The following is an 18,449-nucleotide window of genomic DNA, read 5'->3' on the forward strand; positions in this document are numbered from 1 at the left end:
ATGTTTAAAAACTTTAAATAAAATTATTTTTGAAAAATTACATAAAATAAACAACACAAATTTTTTTAACTTTAACTCGAACAAATATATTCGATTCGATTCTATTCGAATTCTATCTCACTCGATTTGATTCGATAAAACTTCAAATAAAGTTAGGATGATAAAATGATATTCGAAAATTCGATTAACTCGAAAATTTTTGATTCGATTCGATTCGATCAAATGCTCACCCCTAAATTATACTAAAGTTGTTGTCCCTCATACTTATTATGAGGGGTTTTGGGCCTCTTTTGTATTGTGTCCAATTAAATGTGGTTCCTAAACTTTTAACCTAGTACTTTATAATTTAATCCAATCCAGTACATATTTTTTCTATTTCCCTAAATAAATAATATTCATTAAATTAATTTAAATAAATTATTTTTCAATTAAATATTTTCTCAACTTAATTCTAATTTCGTTAAAGTCATGACAACTTTACTGTAAAAGAATCTATGAGAAAATATATTTAATTTTCATATTCAACGGATTCACAATGACCAATTAATTTAATTCTATTTTCGAGCTTCAATTATTTACTTTATAATAATTCGAAAAAATTAAATTAATTCTCGGTCATTTTCATACTTAGTGAGAAACCACATTCATTTCCGAATCTAACATATTTCTCTAACTTTATCCTCTCTATCCATTTCTATTCATTTGATTCTAAATGCAACTCGTTTCTAGTTTCAATGAGCTAGCAGATGAACCGATTGAACATATATAATTAGGGCTCAAATGATTTATAATAAGTTCTAGCTTTTCGCTTATTAATTATAAACTCATTTACTCATTATCGTGATTGAGCTCTCCCCAATTACATATCATTACGAAAGCTACTCGATTAGTGCTAGTCCAATGACCTTGTCATAAGTGTGTTACCCTCATAAGATATCCTTAATCTTTTTGGGATAAATTCGTTCTCCTAATATGATCATATTTTAGCTCATGGTAACCATTATATCTTCCTTCATAAAAAGACATTTACTATTAATTAGTAATTAAGTCATTTATCACAAAGACAAATGACTCGTGGTCATGTTTACTTTTCATCTATCACGTAATGCCAATAAGATGATATCATTTACCCATTTCCTGGTCTATGAATTCTGCTATTGTGAATGGTGCTACATACTGTAGAAGTCGTATACCCAACGCACCAGCTTTCGGTTCCTTATCTATTTGAACTTAGACTTTTACTTACAATAAAGTATATGAGTCACGTATACATAGTCCACTATCCACTTAGGATTAAGGTATGCCACACTATAAACATCACAAGTGAGTAAATCCATACACGGAGTCAAGATCTATTCTACTTAGGTATTGCCTTATGTACTATCAATCCAATTATCATATCTATGTCTCTATCTTCCGAGAGTCATCCGCTTCAATGCTTAAGATAAAACATCTCCCCAATTGGACTTGATAGACGACATATTAGTCTTTCAATCGATTTGCTCATTTCCAATTAGACTAAGGACATGTTTAGGTTCATCTACTAATATAATCTTTTCGTATTACGATTCAACCACATAATACTGCTTAGTATTAGTTAAACATTAGATAACTAGTGAGTTAATATTTGCTTCCATGTCACTTTGCGCGCAAAAACCATTAAGAATAATATACAAAATGTATTAATGTAATTCACAGATAATTTTATTAAACCAATCTATTCAAAAAAATACAAGTGTACATAAATAAAAATACTAAACTTATGGCATCAGATCCAACACTCTTTAGCTAGGTTCTAGGTCTCAACCTCATGATTCAGAGACCCAATAAAAATTGTGGTGATTGGAAAAGCAATTCTCTCAGCAGGAGCGTCATTTCAAGGAGCAGCAAGAACAATAACACCTTTTTGATCAAAGGAATGCTCAAAATGAGTAGTTGATTGGTGAATTAAGGGCTACACGGGAGGTCCCCAGGCAAGAGAACCTAGTTCACCAAGAAGATGAAGCTCTGCCGACCCTTTGTGGAGACAGTGTGCATGATCTCAAAAATTGTCATGAAAATAATGATGATCTCCTGACAGTGTACCAACATTCTCAAGGTAAAAAATCTCTGTGGAAGAGCAACTTAGAGCTTTCAAAGCAGAAATGATGTAATGAATGAAATGGGTTAAAGCAAACAGACTTGTCTAGAATTACTCCAATGAACCACTCATCCCGAAAGTGCTCGCCAATCATAACTCATCCTCCTTCAAATTCCCAAAGTTCACATATAATGATCAAGAGATCTGGAAGACCATTTGGCTCGATATAAAAACCACATTAATATTCTAGAGGCTTCTTATACCATCATGTGCAAGGCATTCTCCATGACCCTCTCACAGATAGTGTGTAACAGCCCATTTCTCTGTGACGTTAGAACAGTGGTTTTAGGGTCACAAATCTAACATGTGAGTTCGTAAATATTATTATTTAATATTTACAAATAATATACGGGGTAATAGTAAAATTTGATTTAATAATTTATGTTGAATGGAAGAACAATTAGGTTCAAGAAGTAAGACTTTAAAGTCAAATGGTTTTAGAAAATGAGGTATCGAGACCTCGTTTTTATAAACCAAGCCGTAAATATTTTTTAAAATATTTACGAAGTGTTATTAAGGTAGTATTGAAGTTTCATTAATAAATTTTGATGTTTCAAAGGGTAATTAGGTGAAAAGGACTAAATTGGAAAATGTGCAAAAGTTGAATGCATTAGTTAAATGGATCTAATAACTATGAAAAGGTGAATTCATGGACTTGGATGGTAATTATACCATATTTAATGTGAGTGGATAGTCATGGATAGGTTGCACGGTAAATTTTATAAAATTTAAAAGTTATATTAGTAATTAAATAATATAAACTAAAATAAACCTAACCTAAAATTATCATCTTCTTTGTTCTTTATTTTCTTCAACCGAATGGCTACAGTGAGGGGAGGAAAACCATTCGGCCAAATTGTTTTGGGGTACATGGTAAGTGTTTTGATCCCCTTTTTAGTGATTTTTATGTTTTTAAGTTCGTATTAGCTCGATTTAGCTAACCCGAAGTCTAACTTGTAAAAATGTCAAATGTTTTGGATTTTTCCATTAATTAATTTAGTGTATTCTTGAATTTTTATGAAAGATTATTGAGCTTGGTTGCTAGATAAGACTTTTTGTAAAGTAATTTTTGGTAATTTTAATGTTCAACGACTAATTCGTTAAAGTGATAAAAGTAAAAGGACTTGGTGTGAAATAATAGTAGGTATGGGCTGTAGAGAAATGGTGAATAATTTGGTTGAAATGAAATTTGAATAAAATGGTTAATTTGCATGATTTGGGTTGAGTGACTAAATTGAATAAAAGTAAAATATTATGAGTAATTTTGTAAAATTACAAAAGGAATTAATTGTATAAAATGAATTGGTTTTTCTATTACAATTATTGAATTGAATGGAATTATTATTTTAGATCAATAACAAGAGGAAAATTGAGGAGAAGAGAAAATTACCAAATAACCCCTGTAATTAATCATTGCTGCAATTTAGCTAGGTAAGTTCCTATGAAATATAATCACTAAAATTTTGTTTAAATTAAATGTTTATTATGTTGTTTTAATGTAAATGAATCAAAATATAAATGTAGCAAAGCTATGATGCATTGACGAATATCGAGTCCTGGTTGAACCTTAGGAATCGTAGGATACAAATGACATGTCATTAAGGATTTCATGTTTCCGGTGCTGGTCTTGAATGTCCTACTGATGGCTGAGATCCTACATTTGTTTCAGATTCTCAATAGCTCATGTGAACAATATTGTGTAGCTTACATTCTGACCTACAACTCTTGTGAGCAACGATGTAAAGGAAATGTTACGGTTATATGTTTAAGCACACTTCCTAGGAGCTTTCCCAAGTATCTGATGATATTATAAGTGGTTTAACGGGCAAGAAAAGGGATTGAAATGGTAAGTTTACAAATGGTATTATGCATATGTTCATGGAAAGGATGAATGATGTATTTTCTCATGAAAATGGCTTATCATGTGGTTAATCCAAATGAATTATGTATAAATACACTAACTTGTGTATTGATGATGATGTTTAGGCTTGTGCTAAACATTTGGAAAGGAATGATAAGTAAGTAAACGGAATGGTTCATAAACTTATAAAAGGTTGATAATTATGGTATGTTGATGAATTAAAATTATGTTCATAGATGGTAAATTTCATATATTATGGATGATTTCATATGCAACATGATATTATAAGTAAAAAGAGATTGATAAATTAAGATGTGCTTGTATATGAAAAATTTACTTATGCTATGGATAAGTTCATTTATATTATGTATAAGTGAATTTACTAATTTGTGAATTGATGGTGTACTAATAGACCTATAATACACTTATGGTTTTGGTAATGTTTTGCGTTTAATCTATGAATTTTATTAATGAAGTGGTAAGTACAATTTAAGTTTATACGAGCTTACTAAGCACTCGTTGCTTATGTGTTTTCTTTTCTATGTTTTTTTTTATAGATTATTAGAAGCTCGATCATTTTGGAAGCTCGTAGGAGATCTATCACACTATTCAACATAAATATCAGTAGTTTTTGATGTTTTGGTCAAGGTTATAATGACATGTATAGGTGGACTTGTATTAGTACATAGTTGAATGTTAGTTGATGATTTTGGCATGCATAAGTTACGGGCATGTGACTTAGCCGTGTGTGACACACAGCCCGGTGACACAGCTGTGCGTCCTCTGTAAGTTTTATTGCATGCAAGTCAGGCAGTTACACGAACAACCGTATGACCCTACTTAGAGAGTTACATGTGACCCCTGCAGTCAAATTTTTCTAAATTTTTTTTAAACTTTCCAAATGTTTCCAATTTAGTCTCAGATTGTTTCTAATGTATTTCTAAGGCTTCAAAGGCTCGATTTAGGGACAATATGTACGTGAATGAATTATTTATGTTATATATGTATTAATGTATGTAATGTATGTTTTAATGTTTCGTTTGTATGGTAATACTTTGTAACCCTATTCCGACAATGGATACGGGTTAGGGGTGTTACAAAGTGCGACAATAGTACCTGTCGCTGCCCAGGGGCTACGTTCATTGTTTTGATCAGTTAGTCAGGCAATTCATGAGCCGCTTCTTGGCCAACAATACACTCCAACAATCCCTGGCGTATAATCATCTGCCAAGAAGCAAATGAATCCCTTAGGGATTATGCCCGTCGATTAACACAACGACTATGACCAGAAAAGGGGTTATTGACAAATGGGCCGTCCAAGCCTTCATTGTTGGAACCACCCATAAGCATTTGAGGTACTTCATCATCGGGAATACTCTGAGCGAGTTTTCTAATTGATATGAGATGGTTCACAAATTCTCAGAAGGAGACGAAGTTAAAAAAGTTCGTGCTAATTCCTTTGTCCCTAAAGCTTTACGGATGAAATTCGTCCCTAATTATTTTGATATATTATTATGTATTTGGGGATGATTTTCGTCTTTAAACCTTTAGGAGGGAAATTCATCCTTGATTATGAAGACGTTTTTTTCATAATTGTCCTTAAAACTTTTTAGAGACATGGTTTTAAAGGACGTAGGTAAGGGACAACCTAAGTTGTCTCAAATATATTGGAGATGATTTTCAAACTTTTAAAGACGTTTATGATCATCCTCAAAGCCTTTAATTTTGTAGTGAACATAACTATATTCCTTAAAGAAACCCCGAGCTTCAATCCAATAAGAGAAAGGAAAAATCATTCTATTGATCGCTTTATCCCTAAACACACTGGTTTCAAATAGAGCAACAACATCTAGATTAGACCTAATCATAGGCTAGGCCACCGTCTAAGCTCGAAGGCCTGCTCAAAAAGTGGAAGGGTTTAAGCAAAAATAGAGGCCCGAAAAATGGGCTTAAACAAAAATAAGAAAACGGGCCGGGACTTGGGTAAGATTTTTTTGGCCCAGGCCCGACTTAGCCCGAATTTGCCTAATTTTTTTTCTTGTTGCTGTTTTGTTGCCATTTTGCTCTTAGATTGCTGCTATTTTGTTGTTATTGTTTAGATATTGTATAGATCTTATTTTTTTGTTAATTTTACGACTATTTTAGAGTCATTTGCTTGCTAAGTTGCAACTATCTTAGTGTTATTTAAGTATAAAGACATTTTTTAATGTATTTTCAATTTGTTGAGAAATATTTATTTTAATAATTTTTAGTGCATTTGAAGTATTATATTTTTTAAATTTTTTATATAAAAAATTAATACGGGCGGGTCGAGTCGAGCTTTGGTTGAGCATTTATTTGTTTAGGTCGGGCTTGGGTAAAATTTTAAGCATATTTTTCAGGTCTGGCAGAGTTTAGAAAACATGCCTAAAATTTGGCATCGGCTCAGCCTGTGATCAGGTCTAATCTAGATCATGTTGTTTACAATATTCTTTTATGTAGTGTTTGGAACGAGTATTTTAGAATTTGTATTTGAATTTCAAAAACAATGTAAATTAAGTAGTGAATTATTTAGGAATATAACATTCGTGATCATTTCTCAAAATTTAAGGATTTGTTAGAAGTCTATTTAGTAATGTATTTGAAATATTTAAAATATTTTTGAATTTGATAAATTCATATTTTTATACTTTTCTAATATATGTTAGATAGAATCTCAACTAATTCGTTGACTTCGTTATTACCATTTACATAATAATAGAAATTTTCTATATTTCTAAACTACCAAATTCGAGATTGCCACAGCCTTGAAAATTGCACATCAACATTCTTAAATAAAAAACCCTAAACCCTAATACGAAGAGAAAAGAGATGGAAATAGACGCATGGCAACCCTTCCACATCTTTCGCTTAACACCATCTCTGCACTCATGGTAACCATGGCCTCCTTAGGATTTGTAAGGTTGGTCGCCACTGTTTCCATTGTCTCTAAAGTAGGTACAAGTGCATTGGCGCCTGATGTCTTCATTTTCCATGGTATGGTAAGCTTATCTGGTGGAGGTAAAGTAGAAATTCCCTCAATTTCCTTCTGCATATCTTCCATAAAATCATCAGGTCAACTACAGTGTTTTCGTCAACCCCAACTGCGAAGTGCTTTGATTGGTCCTGGGTGGTTGTAACTGGACATTTTATTTTGAATACCACAGTGAGCATTTCAAAATACAATCTAACGTGGATATACAGTATAATTTCTATTTTTTAATAATTTAAATTTAATAATAATGTCAATGTAATAATGTAATTAGCAATAAAGATTTTAGTGTGTTTAAAAGGTTAAATAAACTCATGTTTTTTAAATCTCATGTGATGGCCTGATGGTCAATAGTATTTACTATTTTAGGTGTGTTTTAAATTTGAATCATATTAGTTGCGAAGGTTGTTCGTATTTTGTCTTGTTATTATGATTCACCAAAAAAATACTCATGTTTTTATTTGTTAATGATATTACTTAATGGGCCAATATTAAGGCCCACGCTGTTTTGCTTGCCCAACCATAACCAATCCAGGCACCACCCATTCCTTCGTTTCCTTTACCTTTCAAATCTGCAGCATTTCCTTTCTGTTTCTCTTCTCTGTATTCAGGTTAAGATAAAAAAAGAACCCCATCAGTGCTTTGGGATTTTCAGGTCAGCTTCCGCTCCACCGCTGTTTTTTTATGGCTCTTTATATGTGTTACTTTAAAAGGGAAAGAAATTGCTTGGTCAAGTTGAAAAGTGTGAGAGAAAGATTGCTGTTTAGCAAAACTTGGAGGAACCACTTATTTGTTTTAAGACTTTGGGTTGATTTTATATGAATTTAATTTGTTTTCAGTGGTATGAGAAATGGGTTTTTCTTGGATAGTTGATAGCTGGTTACTATTGTTACGATTTGTTACAAATATTCGTTTGATTTAATGATTGTTTAGAGGATGAAGTATGAACAATGCCTGTTTTTGTTGCTATGAACTTTTTGCTTGAAATCAGTATTATTTGTGTTTGAATTTTGATGCCTTATTTGCTTTTTCTGTTTAATAATCTAAACATCACTTGTTGTTACCAAACTGCTTAGCCATTTGTTTCCAGAACCAAGAAGCACTAAGTTATCCGTTGATATCAAAGCAAGTAGTATTGTTTTGAATAATAAAAAATTGAAACTATATATATCTTTTATAAAATGAATTGCATGATTTTACTTCATAAGGAACAATGGAATTACTGTTGCACTTTAACTGGTTATATATTTTTTATTTGGAGAAGGGGATTATAATCTTGTTCTTTCTGTAGCGATCATGCTGTAAATCAGCAATGAAATCTCAAAAATAAATCAACATGATGTGCTAGATAATTTGTTTTTTCTTCTTGTTTGTTAATTTATAATCATGTATCATGCAATAGAAGATTCCTCAAATTGCTGTAATATAAGATTGGGATTTTTTTGGATATTTCCTTCTTTTTTTCACGTTTTGTTGCTTTCCATCGCCTTTCTGAGGAACCATATAGGCTAATAGAGTTAATTTCTAAGGGAGCATGTTTTTGTACTCCTTTTTTCCCCATTTCCAAGTGGAGTTTTGGAAGATAGTAGACTAATATCTTGGTGAATTTCAGCTTGGACGGTATTAACACATTGGACCAATTTTCTGCTTTGAGATGGCTGGACTATTTGCTTATTATGGCAGCCTTGCACCAAAGACTAAGAATATGGTAGTCGCGGGGGGTTTGACAGCATTCGTATTTGGTGTATATTTCTATACTATGAGAGCTGTTGGAGGTACAGATGAGCTTCAGGTGGCTATAGATAAGTTGGAGGAGCTGAAAAAGCAAGAGGGGAAGTGAAACATGGGATCAATGCCTTGATCTCATTAGTCTTTTTTGTGACAATGTAGTCAAGATCTAGGCAAAGGTCATTTAAATGACAGACAAAATTATGTGTTTAAAATCTGTGTTTTGAACTATTTGTCTTTGTTTGTTATACATTATATTGTAGTTGATAATAATAAAAACTTATTACTAGTTTTCCCTTGGCTGTATTCTTTAAGTTTTTATGGTGTTACGACCTTTTGTGATGACAGCACTGGTTATTGTTGGAGAAGCTCAAAAGTCAAACCCTAATTTTTGTGTGTTTCTGATGTTGTTGCCCCTATAGCAACCAGCCAATTGCCTTTCTCCGGACAGGTCCAAAGGCAAGCGCAGGCGCTTTTATAGTTTAAAAACTTCATCCCATTGGTTATTTTTCATTTATATTTTGTATCTTGGAAGGTTTGGTTAACCTGTAGTAATACTTTTTACTGCATAGAACTGTAGGCAGCCATTGCGATGTGGAGATTTGTCACTTTTCTTTTCCATTTGCTTGAACATTCCAGGCAACCATAAGTGTTCCTTGACATGTCCTGATGGTTCCTCCAGTTGAAAACAGTAATGCATTAACTTCATCATAATTAAATTCAATTCGGTAGTTTGATCCTAGTAAAGCAATTCTAATGATTTCTAATAACCCGAAATAAAAATGACCCAAGTATTTGTTTAATCAAAATTAATCTGGTCGAAAATAAGTTGACCTGTCGTCAAGTCAACCTTTAATGGTGGTTGGTTTTTAGACTTGATGGCCAAAAGCAATCCCTAAAAAATAATGGAAAACAGCATCAGTCCACAAGAGAAGATGATCATCAACATGTGGAAACCTTCATTTCTTACATCATTTGTTGACACCTTCGTAGACTTGTCTATCAGCGGCCTCATTTTGCCCAAGCATGACCATCAACAAATTCCTCAAAAATCCCTTCAAACTCATTACCCTTCCCCCAGTTGTGTCGTTGCTACTGGTGGCCTCCATGGCGATCTCGAGAAGACCATGCAAGCCTTCCGTCTTGGTGGCCTCATTGATGGGTCCAATTATTGGTTTGGTGCGTCTACCACCGTTGTTCAAATAGGTGATGTGCTCAAGATCCTTTATTTCTTAAAGATGTTGAAGCGTGAAGCTGTTAAAAATGGTGGGCAAACTGATAACTTTGAATGGCAATCATGAGATAATTAATGTTGAAGATGATTTTAGGTAGGTAACTATAAAGAGTTTGGAGGAAGTCATTGTTTGGGCTTATTGGTATGGTGTTGGGAACAAATGAAGAGTTTGTGTCGTGGGTTGGAAATGCCTTTCCAGGGGATTCCTTCATCAATATTTCATGGCATGCTTGAAAGGTTTTGTGATAGTTTCAGAGATAGAACTGCTACACTGAGACCTAATGGTCCAATTTCCCGTAGATTATTGGCTGATAATGCGACTGTTTTAATGGTAGGAGATTTTGTGTTGGTCCACGGAGGGGTTTTAAGAAACATGTGGATTATGGGTTGGAGAGGCAGATGTTGACAGGAAACAAGGGCTTGGATTGTTGATACCAGTACAAGTCGAAGGGAAAGCTTAAAAGTTTCGAGTATCTAAGCTACCAAAAGCCGTTGCCTCGTTAAGTACTGTACCTATATTCGTTTTCCGGAAACATAATGAGTTATGAATTTCTTGAATTTCAGTCTTGGTTTTGTAGGATACGAGTGTTAGGGACTTGATCGATGCAAACACTTGCTTAGCAATTTTAGGTATTGATCAATTTGTTTGACTTTGTCGTCGTCGTATTTATGTTAGGTTATTATCGTTTTGTTGCTTGGACAACAAATCTTAAGCCTGGATTGCCATAGCTGTTGTTATACATGACATGGTTGCAATTTACTATGGTAACATTCATTACCTCGCTTATAAGTTCTTCTTAAGTTTTCATTGTATATAGACTTGTGTCAAATGATCCTCTTCAAAGCTTTGAAGACGTACATTAAATATTTTACACTGCATTCCGATCTAAATATCAAAGGTAGAAGTTCGCCCGAGAAAGGCCATTTTAGGAGGCAATTTTGTTGATAGCTAAATCTTGATAATGAGTTCATTTTTCTCAGTTACCAAACACTAAAAAAACTTGCATGCAGATGAAAAATTTGGAAATGAATTTGCTTGGTACCCGAATTCGAGAATGTTCCAAGTCAAATCCAACTTGATTATTCATAACAAGCTGAACTTAAATAACCCAAACAATCAAAGTGTAAAATATTAAATCCCAAACTCAGAAAAATTAAAATGATAGAACTCAAACTCTATAATTTAGCTTCAAACCAAAAGTCATCAAAACCAGACTCAAATTCACCGAATCTATATCAAAACATTAAAACCCAATCGACACAGAAGCATAAGTCTGTATATAACTGATCGGAAATCAATTGAATTTGATCCAGTTCATAGCCACTTTGGTTTGGGTACTAACGGATTATAAACATTATTTATCCAGTTTAAAACTTTTAACTTGAATCTGATCGACTGAAACTTGTTCAAGCAAACATTACATGGGGGAATTTAAAAAGAGAAATTGCATGTTGAAAACTTCTACCTCTGTTGCAGGAAATTGAAATCACCATTTTTCATCTTCAGAAAATTTAAAAAAGCCTTAGAGCTGGACTTCTCTATCAAATATCCAGCTGAATGGAACCCTGGGTGCTTCCTTGGCCCTTCCTTGAGCTCTCTCTTCCAGCCTTCGAATTCTTGGTGGAAGTCCGCACACATAATCCTGAGCTTTACGCCCGTCGGCTGAAAGTCCAGTTAACTCCGTCACCTTCCATTTGTTCACCAGGAACTCTAGTATATCAGCATAGTCTCTGGCAGTGTAAACCCCAAGTCTCTGTGCAACAGCTGAGAAATTATCAAAAAGATTGTCATCTTGGCCATCATACATCAAGTGTGCTGGCATGGAGATTTTCTTCCTCATCATGTCAGCAAAAGCCAGGACTGTTCCGTCGGGATCGATCTCAAAGAGCTTTTCAACGATTTTAGTATATGCAGTCTCGTGGCGCTTTTCATCAGAGGCAATGTTACCACATATCTGAGCCAACTTGATGTCACCATGCTCCTTTGCGAGCCGGGCTGTATTCCCATGAGAGATGAAAGTTGCCCTTTCTTGGAATGATGTGTAGATGAATCCCAGATAAGGATTATTCTCAGTACGTGGATCCTATTAGATATACATTAGAAAAAATAAGAAGAAACATGGCATATTGAATGCATGTTTTTTTTGTGAGAGAGAAGTGATTTAACTTCCTCAGGGTGGTATACGGGGAAGGCGACATCAGTGGGCCAGTTTCTACACAATTTAGTGAAATTCCAGAAGTGATATAGTGCAACGTTTTAATGCATTCATTTTCAGAAGATGAACAACAAAGGGTTTGATAAAGTTTTGCAAGTTAAGTGCATCATAGGATTCAAAATTAAACTACACAATGTGAGAAAATTTATAGTAAGCATCTTACTTACCATTCCTGATCCAATCAAATACTGGATTGTCTTCTCAATTTGCCTCATGTCGACCCTTCCGGACAAGTAGAGATACTTATTAAGTAGATCACCATGCCTGTTTTCTTCAGCAGTCCAAGCCCTTGTCCATATTGCCCAAGGAGTAAGGCTAGCACCTGTTTCATCACGAACTCCATCTAAGGTATTAAGCATTGTTTGGTAAGTTGGAAGAGCTTCCTCTGTGATCATGTCACCAACCAAAACAACAAAGTAATCATCTGGAATCTCCTTTGCCCTTTCCCTAAGTTCTTTGACTTGCTCGTGAAATCCATCTGATGCAGGATCCGGAAGAAAATCTTGGGGTTGCCAACATTTCTCAACCGGTTTGAGGTAAGTTAGAATGTTGTTCTCAGCCCAGTCCTCCAAAGATTTGAAGATCTCAATCTTCTGAGGTGGCATCGAGTGCGTGACCTGAACATGCACCTCCCTAGGAGGCATGAAAGGCTTCTTGAGATCAACCTCTCTGCATTAAGTGAAATGAATTCCCAATTACTTTCTTATCAACCAGATATGTCAGTAACGATAAAAGGAAACAATAAAATGTAAAAGCACAAAACCCATCTCACAAATTTGTCCACGGCATGTACCAGGAAATACAGCACATGAAATGCAAAAGCAATGCAAAGAAACAGGCATTATATATGCACAACAGGACTAAATTTCATCTTTGAGGGTAGAAGTTCACATAGACCAAGTAGAGAATCAAATGAGAGACCGGATGTTACAATTGTGAGCATCGGAGTAAAATATAAGGACCAATGCAGCAGCAGACCCACTTGCAGAACTACAGTAGTATAAATAAGTGATACCATCTGAGAATTCATCTCATTAGATTTGAAGTAGGCATGGAATGTAAACTATCCTGCTTTTAAGTGCAATTATCAATTATATAACTTCGTCTTTCATTTCAAAACAAAATTATGACACATCCAAGGAAAGTAATCAAATTATCAGAATTTTCGTTGGGTGGGACCCATTTATATGCAATGTCAAGGCATTAAATTACCATTTATTTATAAGGAAAAGCACAAGTAACTATCAGCAACTCTCAACAACCATAAGAACAGACACCATATGAGGGAACCAACAGAGAAACTCAAACCAAACAGAAGGAAAAGTGCATCAAACTAACAGGAGAAAATGGATAGATGTCTATTCATCATTACCTAACATAGTATTTGAAAACTAGATCAAGAATGGACCACAAAGATGCCCAAAACTGATACCAGGAAGAAATCTAAAAAATTACTTGAAATGTTCATTTTCAAATACATGAATATTCAGCCATGACTTAAAATTTGTAAGGAAATCACCAAATTTCGGTGACCTAATAACGGAAGGTAAGAATGTCAAGAGTATCAATACTAGGTTCAGGTTCAGCAATTATACTAGTCAAACATACACAAAATGATACAAGTTAAAAGATAAAAACAAAGAAAAAGTACGAAATACTCGGTTGATTAAAATGTTAAATGAAGTAGATTCAAAGGAGAAACGCAAGCATTTTCAAAAAATTGTGCAAGAAAAAGAAGCAATCATGGAGACATTTTATTCAGTTTAAATACCATGTTTATATGAGAGAATAAAGCGTACAATGAATGAATGGTGATTGCTGTACTTATAGCCAAATACTTATCCAAGAATCAAAAAGAAAATAAGTCCCAAAATTCAAACTGAAAGAATTCAACTTGAAAGATAACCAAAATCCTAAAGACTAGGAACTAAATTAGATTTCTGACAGAAGTTTAAATAATTTAATGATAAGATCACTACTAGTTTAAAGAAAAGAAAAGGAATAACACAATATCAAATCAAGGAAGGAGGACAACATATTCTGAACTACTTCAACCAAATTGAATATTCTTTTCAAAATGTAGATTCAACTATATTTTAAAAACAAAATGGAACCATTTGAAAAAAAAAAGGAAACATTATGTTATTCATCAGCTAGTCTAGAGAATCTGAACTACTTCCACCAACTTGAATTTTCTTTTCAAAGACAGATTCAACCATATTGAAACAAATTAAAATGACATAAATGGAAAATCGGAAGACCGTTTGTGTGGAACACTTGCATGATTCGCAATCAAGTTAAACACAGTGGATAACATGGATGCAGATGCAGCATGCACAATGATATAACATTAGCATTCTCTTCATAGAAATAAATTTAGAGATGGGCACGGATGAAGCAACACATTTAACTACTTGCATTTGTGGATGAGCCCCAGAAGTCCATAAATGAGACATTATCAATTTCAGACAAATGATGCACTCTCAACCGATCAGTTGATCATAAACTTGGAAGAACATGCTTCAATACAATTTGCATGAATACTAATAAGGAAAATACGGATTAACTAGATAAAATATAAGATTCTTTAAAAGAAAAAAAAGTATGTATATCACAACAGAAATAGCTTCCCAGTAATTCAAACCCCAAGAAAAATTTAATTCCTTCAGAAAAAAATAGTTGAGAAAATAATTAATATCCTAACCACTCCCAAAACTACCAAACTGTAATAGACAAATAGAAAATTAGTGAAGGCCCTAACATCATAGATTACAGCAAAGAGACCAGACAATCAATAATGGTTAAGAATATTTATAAAATACAATTTACAGGGTATTTTCGGTTTCGTTAACTCCTCTCAAACAAAAACGAGACATGAAGCAGGAAAAACCAAATAATTGATTTTTCTTGAAAGTTAACATCACAAAAAAAAAAAAAAAACTATTGATAAGAACAAGCTATCGAAAAACATGTTCCACATTGCTTTGTTCTTACATCTTTCGTTCAAACCATCCAAAACACATTTAACAATGGAAGCTGTCCACATCAAAATAAGAAACCAGCATATCTTACAGTTAAACAAATCTTAAAATCCAACAAGAAACACGCGCATCAAGATTAATATACTAGAGAATATGCTAAGGACAAAAAAAAAAAAACCTTGGAGCCTTCACATAATAGCTACATAAAGCTAGAAACTTAAATATGACACATGGACCTCTTTCACTCTCAAGATCCTTATCAGGCGATAATTCCAATGAAGCACATAACTCAGTCTAAAACCAAGTTATCAAAGTCTCAATTTTTATAATAAAAATACAAAACAACCCACCAAACATGAAACCAAATCACAAAAAGATCAAAATAAAGAAGGAAAACACAAATTTAAAAAAAATAAAGAAAAGAAAAGAGAGAGAGCAAAAATTATTTAAAGAAACGTGTTTTCCCTATTCTTGCACCTTAATCAGTAAACCTTACATACATAAAAACATAATACTGAGCTAGAAAGTATAAACATTTAATAAGAAACGAACCTTATTTCAGTCGTTTCTAAATTGAAAGTATTATCCCAAACAGAAAAGAACAACATTACCATTAAACAACAAGAACATTAAGATCACAAGATATATGTTAGTTAGCAGAAAAGAAAAAAGACCCAGATGCAAAATGAGGTAAAAATAACGGAAGAAGAATCAAAATCCATGATTTAACAATAAAATATGAAAGAAAGAGACGAACTTGGAACCAGAACGAAGAGTAGAGGCCATGAAAAACTTGGGAGACCTAAGGCCGGCCATTGGTGGAAGAGCAAATGAAGGGAGTTTCTGAGATTGAAAAGTGATGGGGTTGAATTTCAGAGCCATTTATTTTTAGGTATTTTGGGGGGTTTAAGAGCACTTTCTCTTTTTTGTTTCGGTTTGAGTTCTCGAGCTTTGGCAGCTTCAGTTTCCTCCACAGAAAGTGCAAACGCTTCTCGAAAGAAACATAGCCTATTTAAGGGATACTGACCTTCATTATATTTTAACATTACCCCTCACTTTCCTTTTAATTACTAATTGCGCATTCATTTATTCTTTATAATAATAAATTAGTAAAAACGACAAAATAAATTGGTTAAAGTACGAGGTACAAACACATCATTCCTTCGGTTAAAAATTTTATTCATGGGTATGATATGCACATGGTACGTCATGTATAACTGTCGAGTTATTTCGTTTACTATGTCAGTTTTTAACGGTAGAATAGATAAAATTTCTAACAAATTGATATTTTTCTAGATGAATTAATTTATTCATTTTTTAAGTGAAAGGAGCCAAAATGTAATTGAATTTATAATATAATGGTAATCATCCTATTTTATATTACAATTATAATTTTATTATTCAATAATACTTCAATTAAATTAATTAAAATTTGTAAAATTTTAATTTAAAATCTGAATCATATCAAGTTTAAGGAATAATGGTAAAAGGATTGTTGTTTTGTCTACCAAATCTTTTTCAAATGTTAGGTTGGTATTGCGAAAGTTAATTAATGTTTACTCTTTCTCTATTTTCAATTTAGAATATTAGAAAAACTTATTAAATATTCAGAATTAGAATTTGAGTAGTAATATAAAATATTCCAAAATAAATAAAATCAAGAACGTGATTACATAAAAGGAAATGTTTCATCATAAAAAAATGGTATTAATCTTTTTCATTCAATATTATTTTGATCTTAAAAAAAAAAAAACATTCCCATGTAGAGGTCTCCATCAACAGCACAAATATATGCTTGGAATTCCTTTAAGAAAGATAATGGTCACTATAAACAAATTCTTCCAGCCAACCAAAAATGAAATTTGTAAAATAATTACAAAGAAATTTTCTATTATAAGGTATGCCGAAGTTAAAAGAATATATGCATATACACGATATATATTATTATATTATTATATATTTAAGTTTTTGATTAAATTGGTGTAACCTATATTAATCGAGTTTCAACCCAACTGAGAAATTATCAAAAATTATTACTTTTATAAAGTAACAAATATTATTTTCAGGGTATTTGGACGATTATGTTTCAATCTGACAAGATGGTAGTATCCATGTTACATTTAAAACAACCAATCAGAGGTCTCAACTAGTACCATAGGCGAGGTTGATGCTTGAAAGATGCACCTTGGACACATTGGAAAACCATAGTTGCCTCTCGCCAATCTTGAAAGAACGTGTCTACAAAAGAAACAATTTGGGAAGGTTGAATCACCACATTCTTCCAACACAATAGGTTTCGGTGGAACCAAATACTCCAAGAAATAGTGAGAAAACATTTGCTACAAGAGGAGTTCGAAAGATGAAGAAAAGTAATACATTAAATCAATAAATGAATTATGCGCATAAACCATGCCAAGACTATTCCAAATAGTCGCAACAGTTGAACAATAAATAACAACATGCTTTAAACTCTCATTTTCCACACAACTAGTGCAACTTGGATCAATGACGCAACCCTTCTCAAGTAAACGACTTTTACTTGGGATAATATGTTACAACCCTCGCCATACAAAGGATTTAGTTTTTGATGGAAGAGTCAAGTTCCAAAGTCTCTACCAAGATTCCTCAACCGCAAACGATGAGCAACACGATAGTTGGACTTCACATTGTATCGACCATCCTTAGGAAAATGCCATATAAGTTGATTTGGTGGCTTAGAAATAAAAAAAAGAATGCTAAGAATTTGCATAGCATCTCGAGGTGCCAAGAGTCCCTCAACGAGAGAAGAATTCCAACTTGAACCATCATTATTCAATAAATCTTTCACAAAGAAATTTGTAGACCTCCGTAAAGCCTCAAATTCAACAAAAAAATTATCATCATTAGGTAACCAAGGATCCTCAAAATCCCAAATACAGTTACCATCTTTTAATCTCCAATAAAGACCTATAAAATACAAATTTAAGACCACAAAGACACTCCTCTTAATGAAAGAGTTGAGACTTTGAAAACCCATACCACCGTGTTTTTCAAGCACATAGAGCTTATACCTAGAGGACTAATGAATACCCTTTTTCGAACTTGACCTTGAACCCCACCAAAAGGAATTCATCATTCGTTAGAGTTCCTCACAAGGACCTAAAGGGATCATAATTCATGAAGATGCTCATGCAATAAACCAGTAATGCTTGGGCTAATATTTTAATAACAATCTTTTTTACCAATAATGACTATGAGAAATCGGCTCCGACTCACTCAGAATGGAACAAGAAGGTTGCC

The 18,449-nt window shown here is 33.2% G+C and overlaps 2 protein-coding genes and 1 pseudogene across 3 annotated transcripts; 2 read left to right on the top strand and 1 right to left on the bottom strand.

The window, feature by feature from the left end:
* Positions 1-7,502: 7,502 nt before the first annotated feature.
* LOC105776603 (uncharacterized) lies at positions 7,503-9,034 on the top strand. Its single transcript, XM_052621658.1, has 2 exons — positions 7,503-7,666; positions 8,624-9,034. Exon 2 carries the CDS (start codon positions 8,666-8,668, stop codon positions 8,849-8,851), a length of 186 nt encoding a protein of 61 aa, XP_052477618.1. The 5' UTR covers positions 7,503-7,666; positions 8,624-8,665; the 3' UTR covers positions 8,852-9,034.
* Positions 9,035-9,173: 139 nt separating this feature from the next.
* Positions 9,174-10,736, top strand: LOC128033712 (shewanella-like protein phosphatase 2; annotated as a pseudogene).
* Positions 10,737-11,230: 494 nt separating this feature from the next.
* LOC105776604 (stearoyl-[acyl-carrier-protein] 9-desaturase, chloroplastic) lies at positions 11,231-16,163 on the bottom strand. 2 transcript variants are annotated; one of them, XM_012599359.2, is made up of 3 exons: positions 15,928-16,163; positions 12,357-12,858; positions 11,231-12,057 (listed from the first exon to the last, which is right to left on the bottom strand). In XM_012599359.2, exons 1-3 carry the CDS (start codon positions 16,050-16,052, stop codon positions 11,497-11,499), a joined length of 1,188 nt encoding a protein of 395 aa, XP_012454813.2. In that variant the 5' UTR covers positions 16,053-16,163; the 3' UTR covers positions 11,231-11,496. The 2 variants fall into 2 exon arrangements, with proteins under 2 accessions (XP_012454813.2, XP_052477616.1); XM_052621656.1 differs by lacking the exon at positions 15,928-16,163 and adding an exon at positions 15,019-15,080.
* Between the last annotated feature and the right edge of the window lie 2,286 nt (positions 16,164-18,449).

This window comes from Gossypium raimondii, chromosome 10 (genome assembly GCF_025698545.1).
Source record: "Gossypium raimondii isolate GPD5lz chromosome 10, ASM2569854v1, whole genome shotgun sequence".
NCBI classification, from domain to species: Eukaryota; Viridiplantae; Streptophyta; class Magnoliopsida; order Malvales; family Malvaceae; genus Gossypium; species Gossypium raimondii.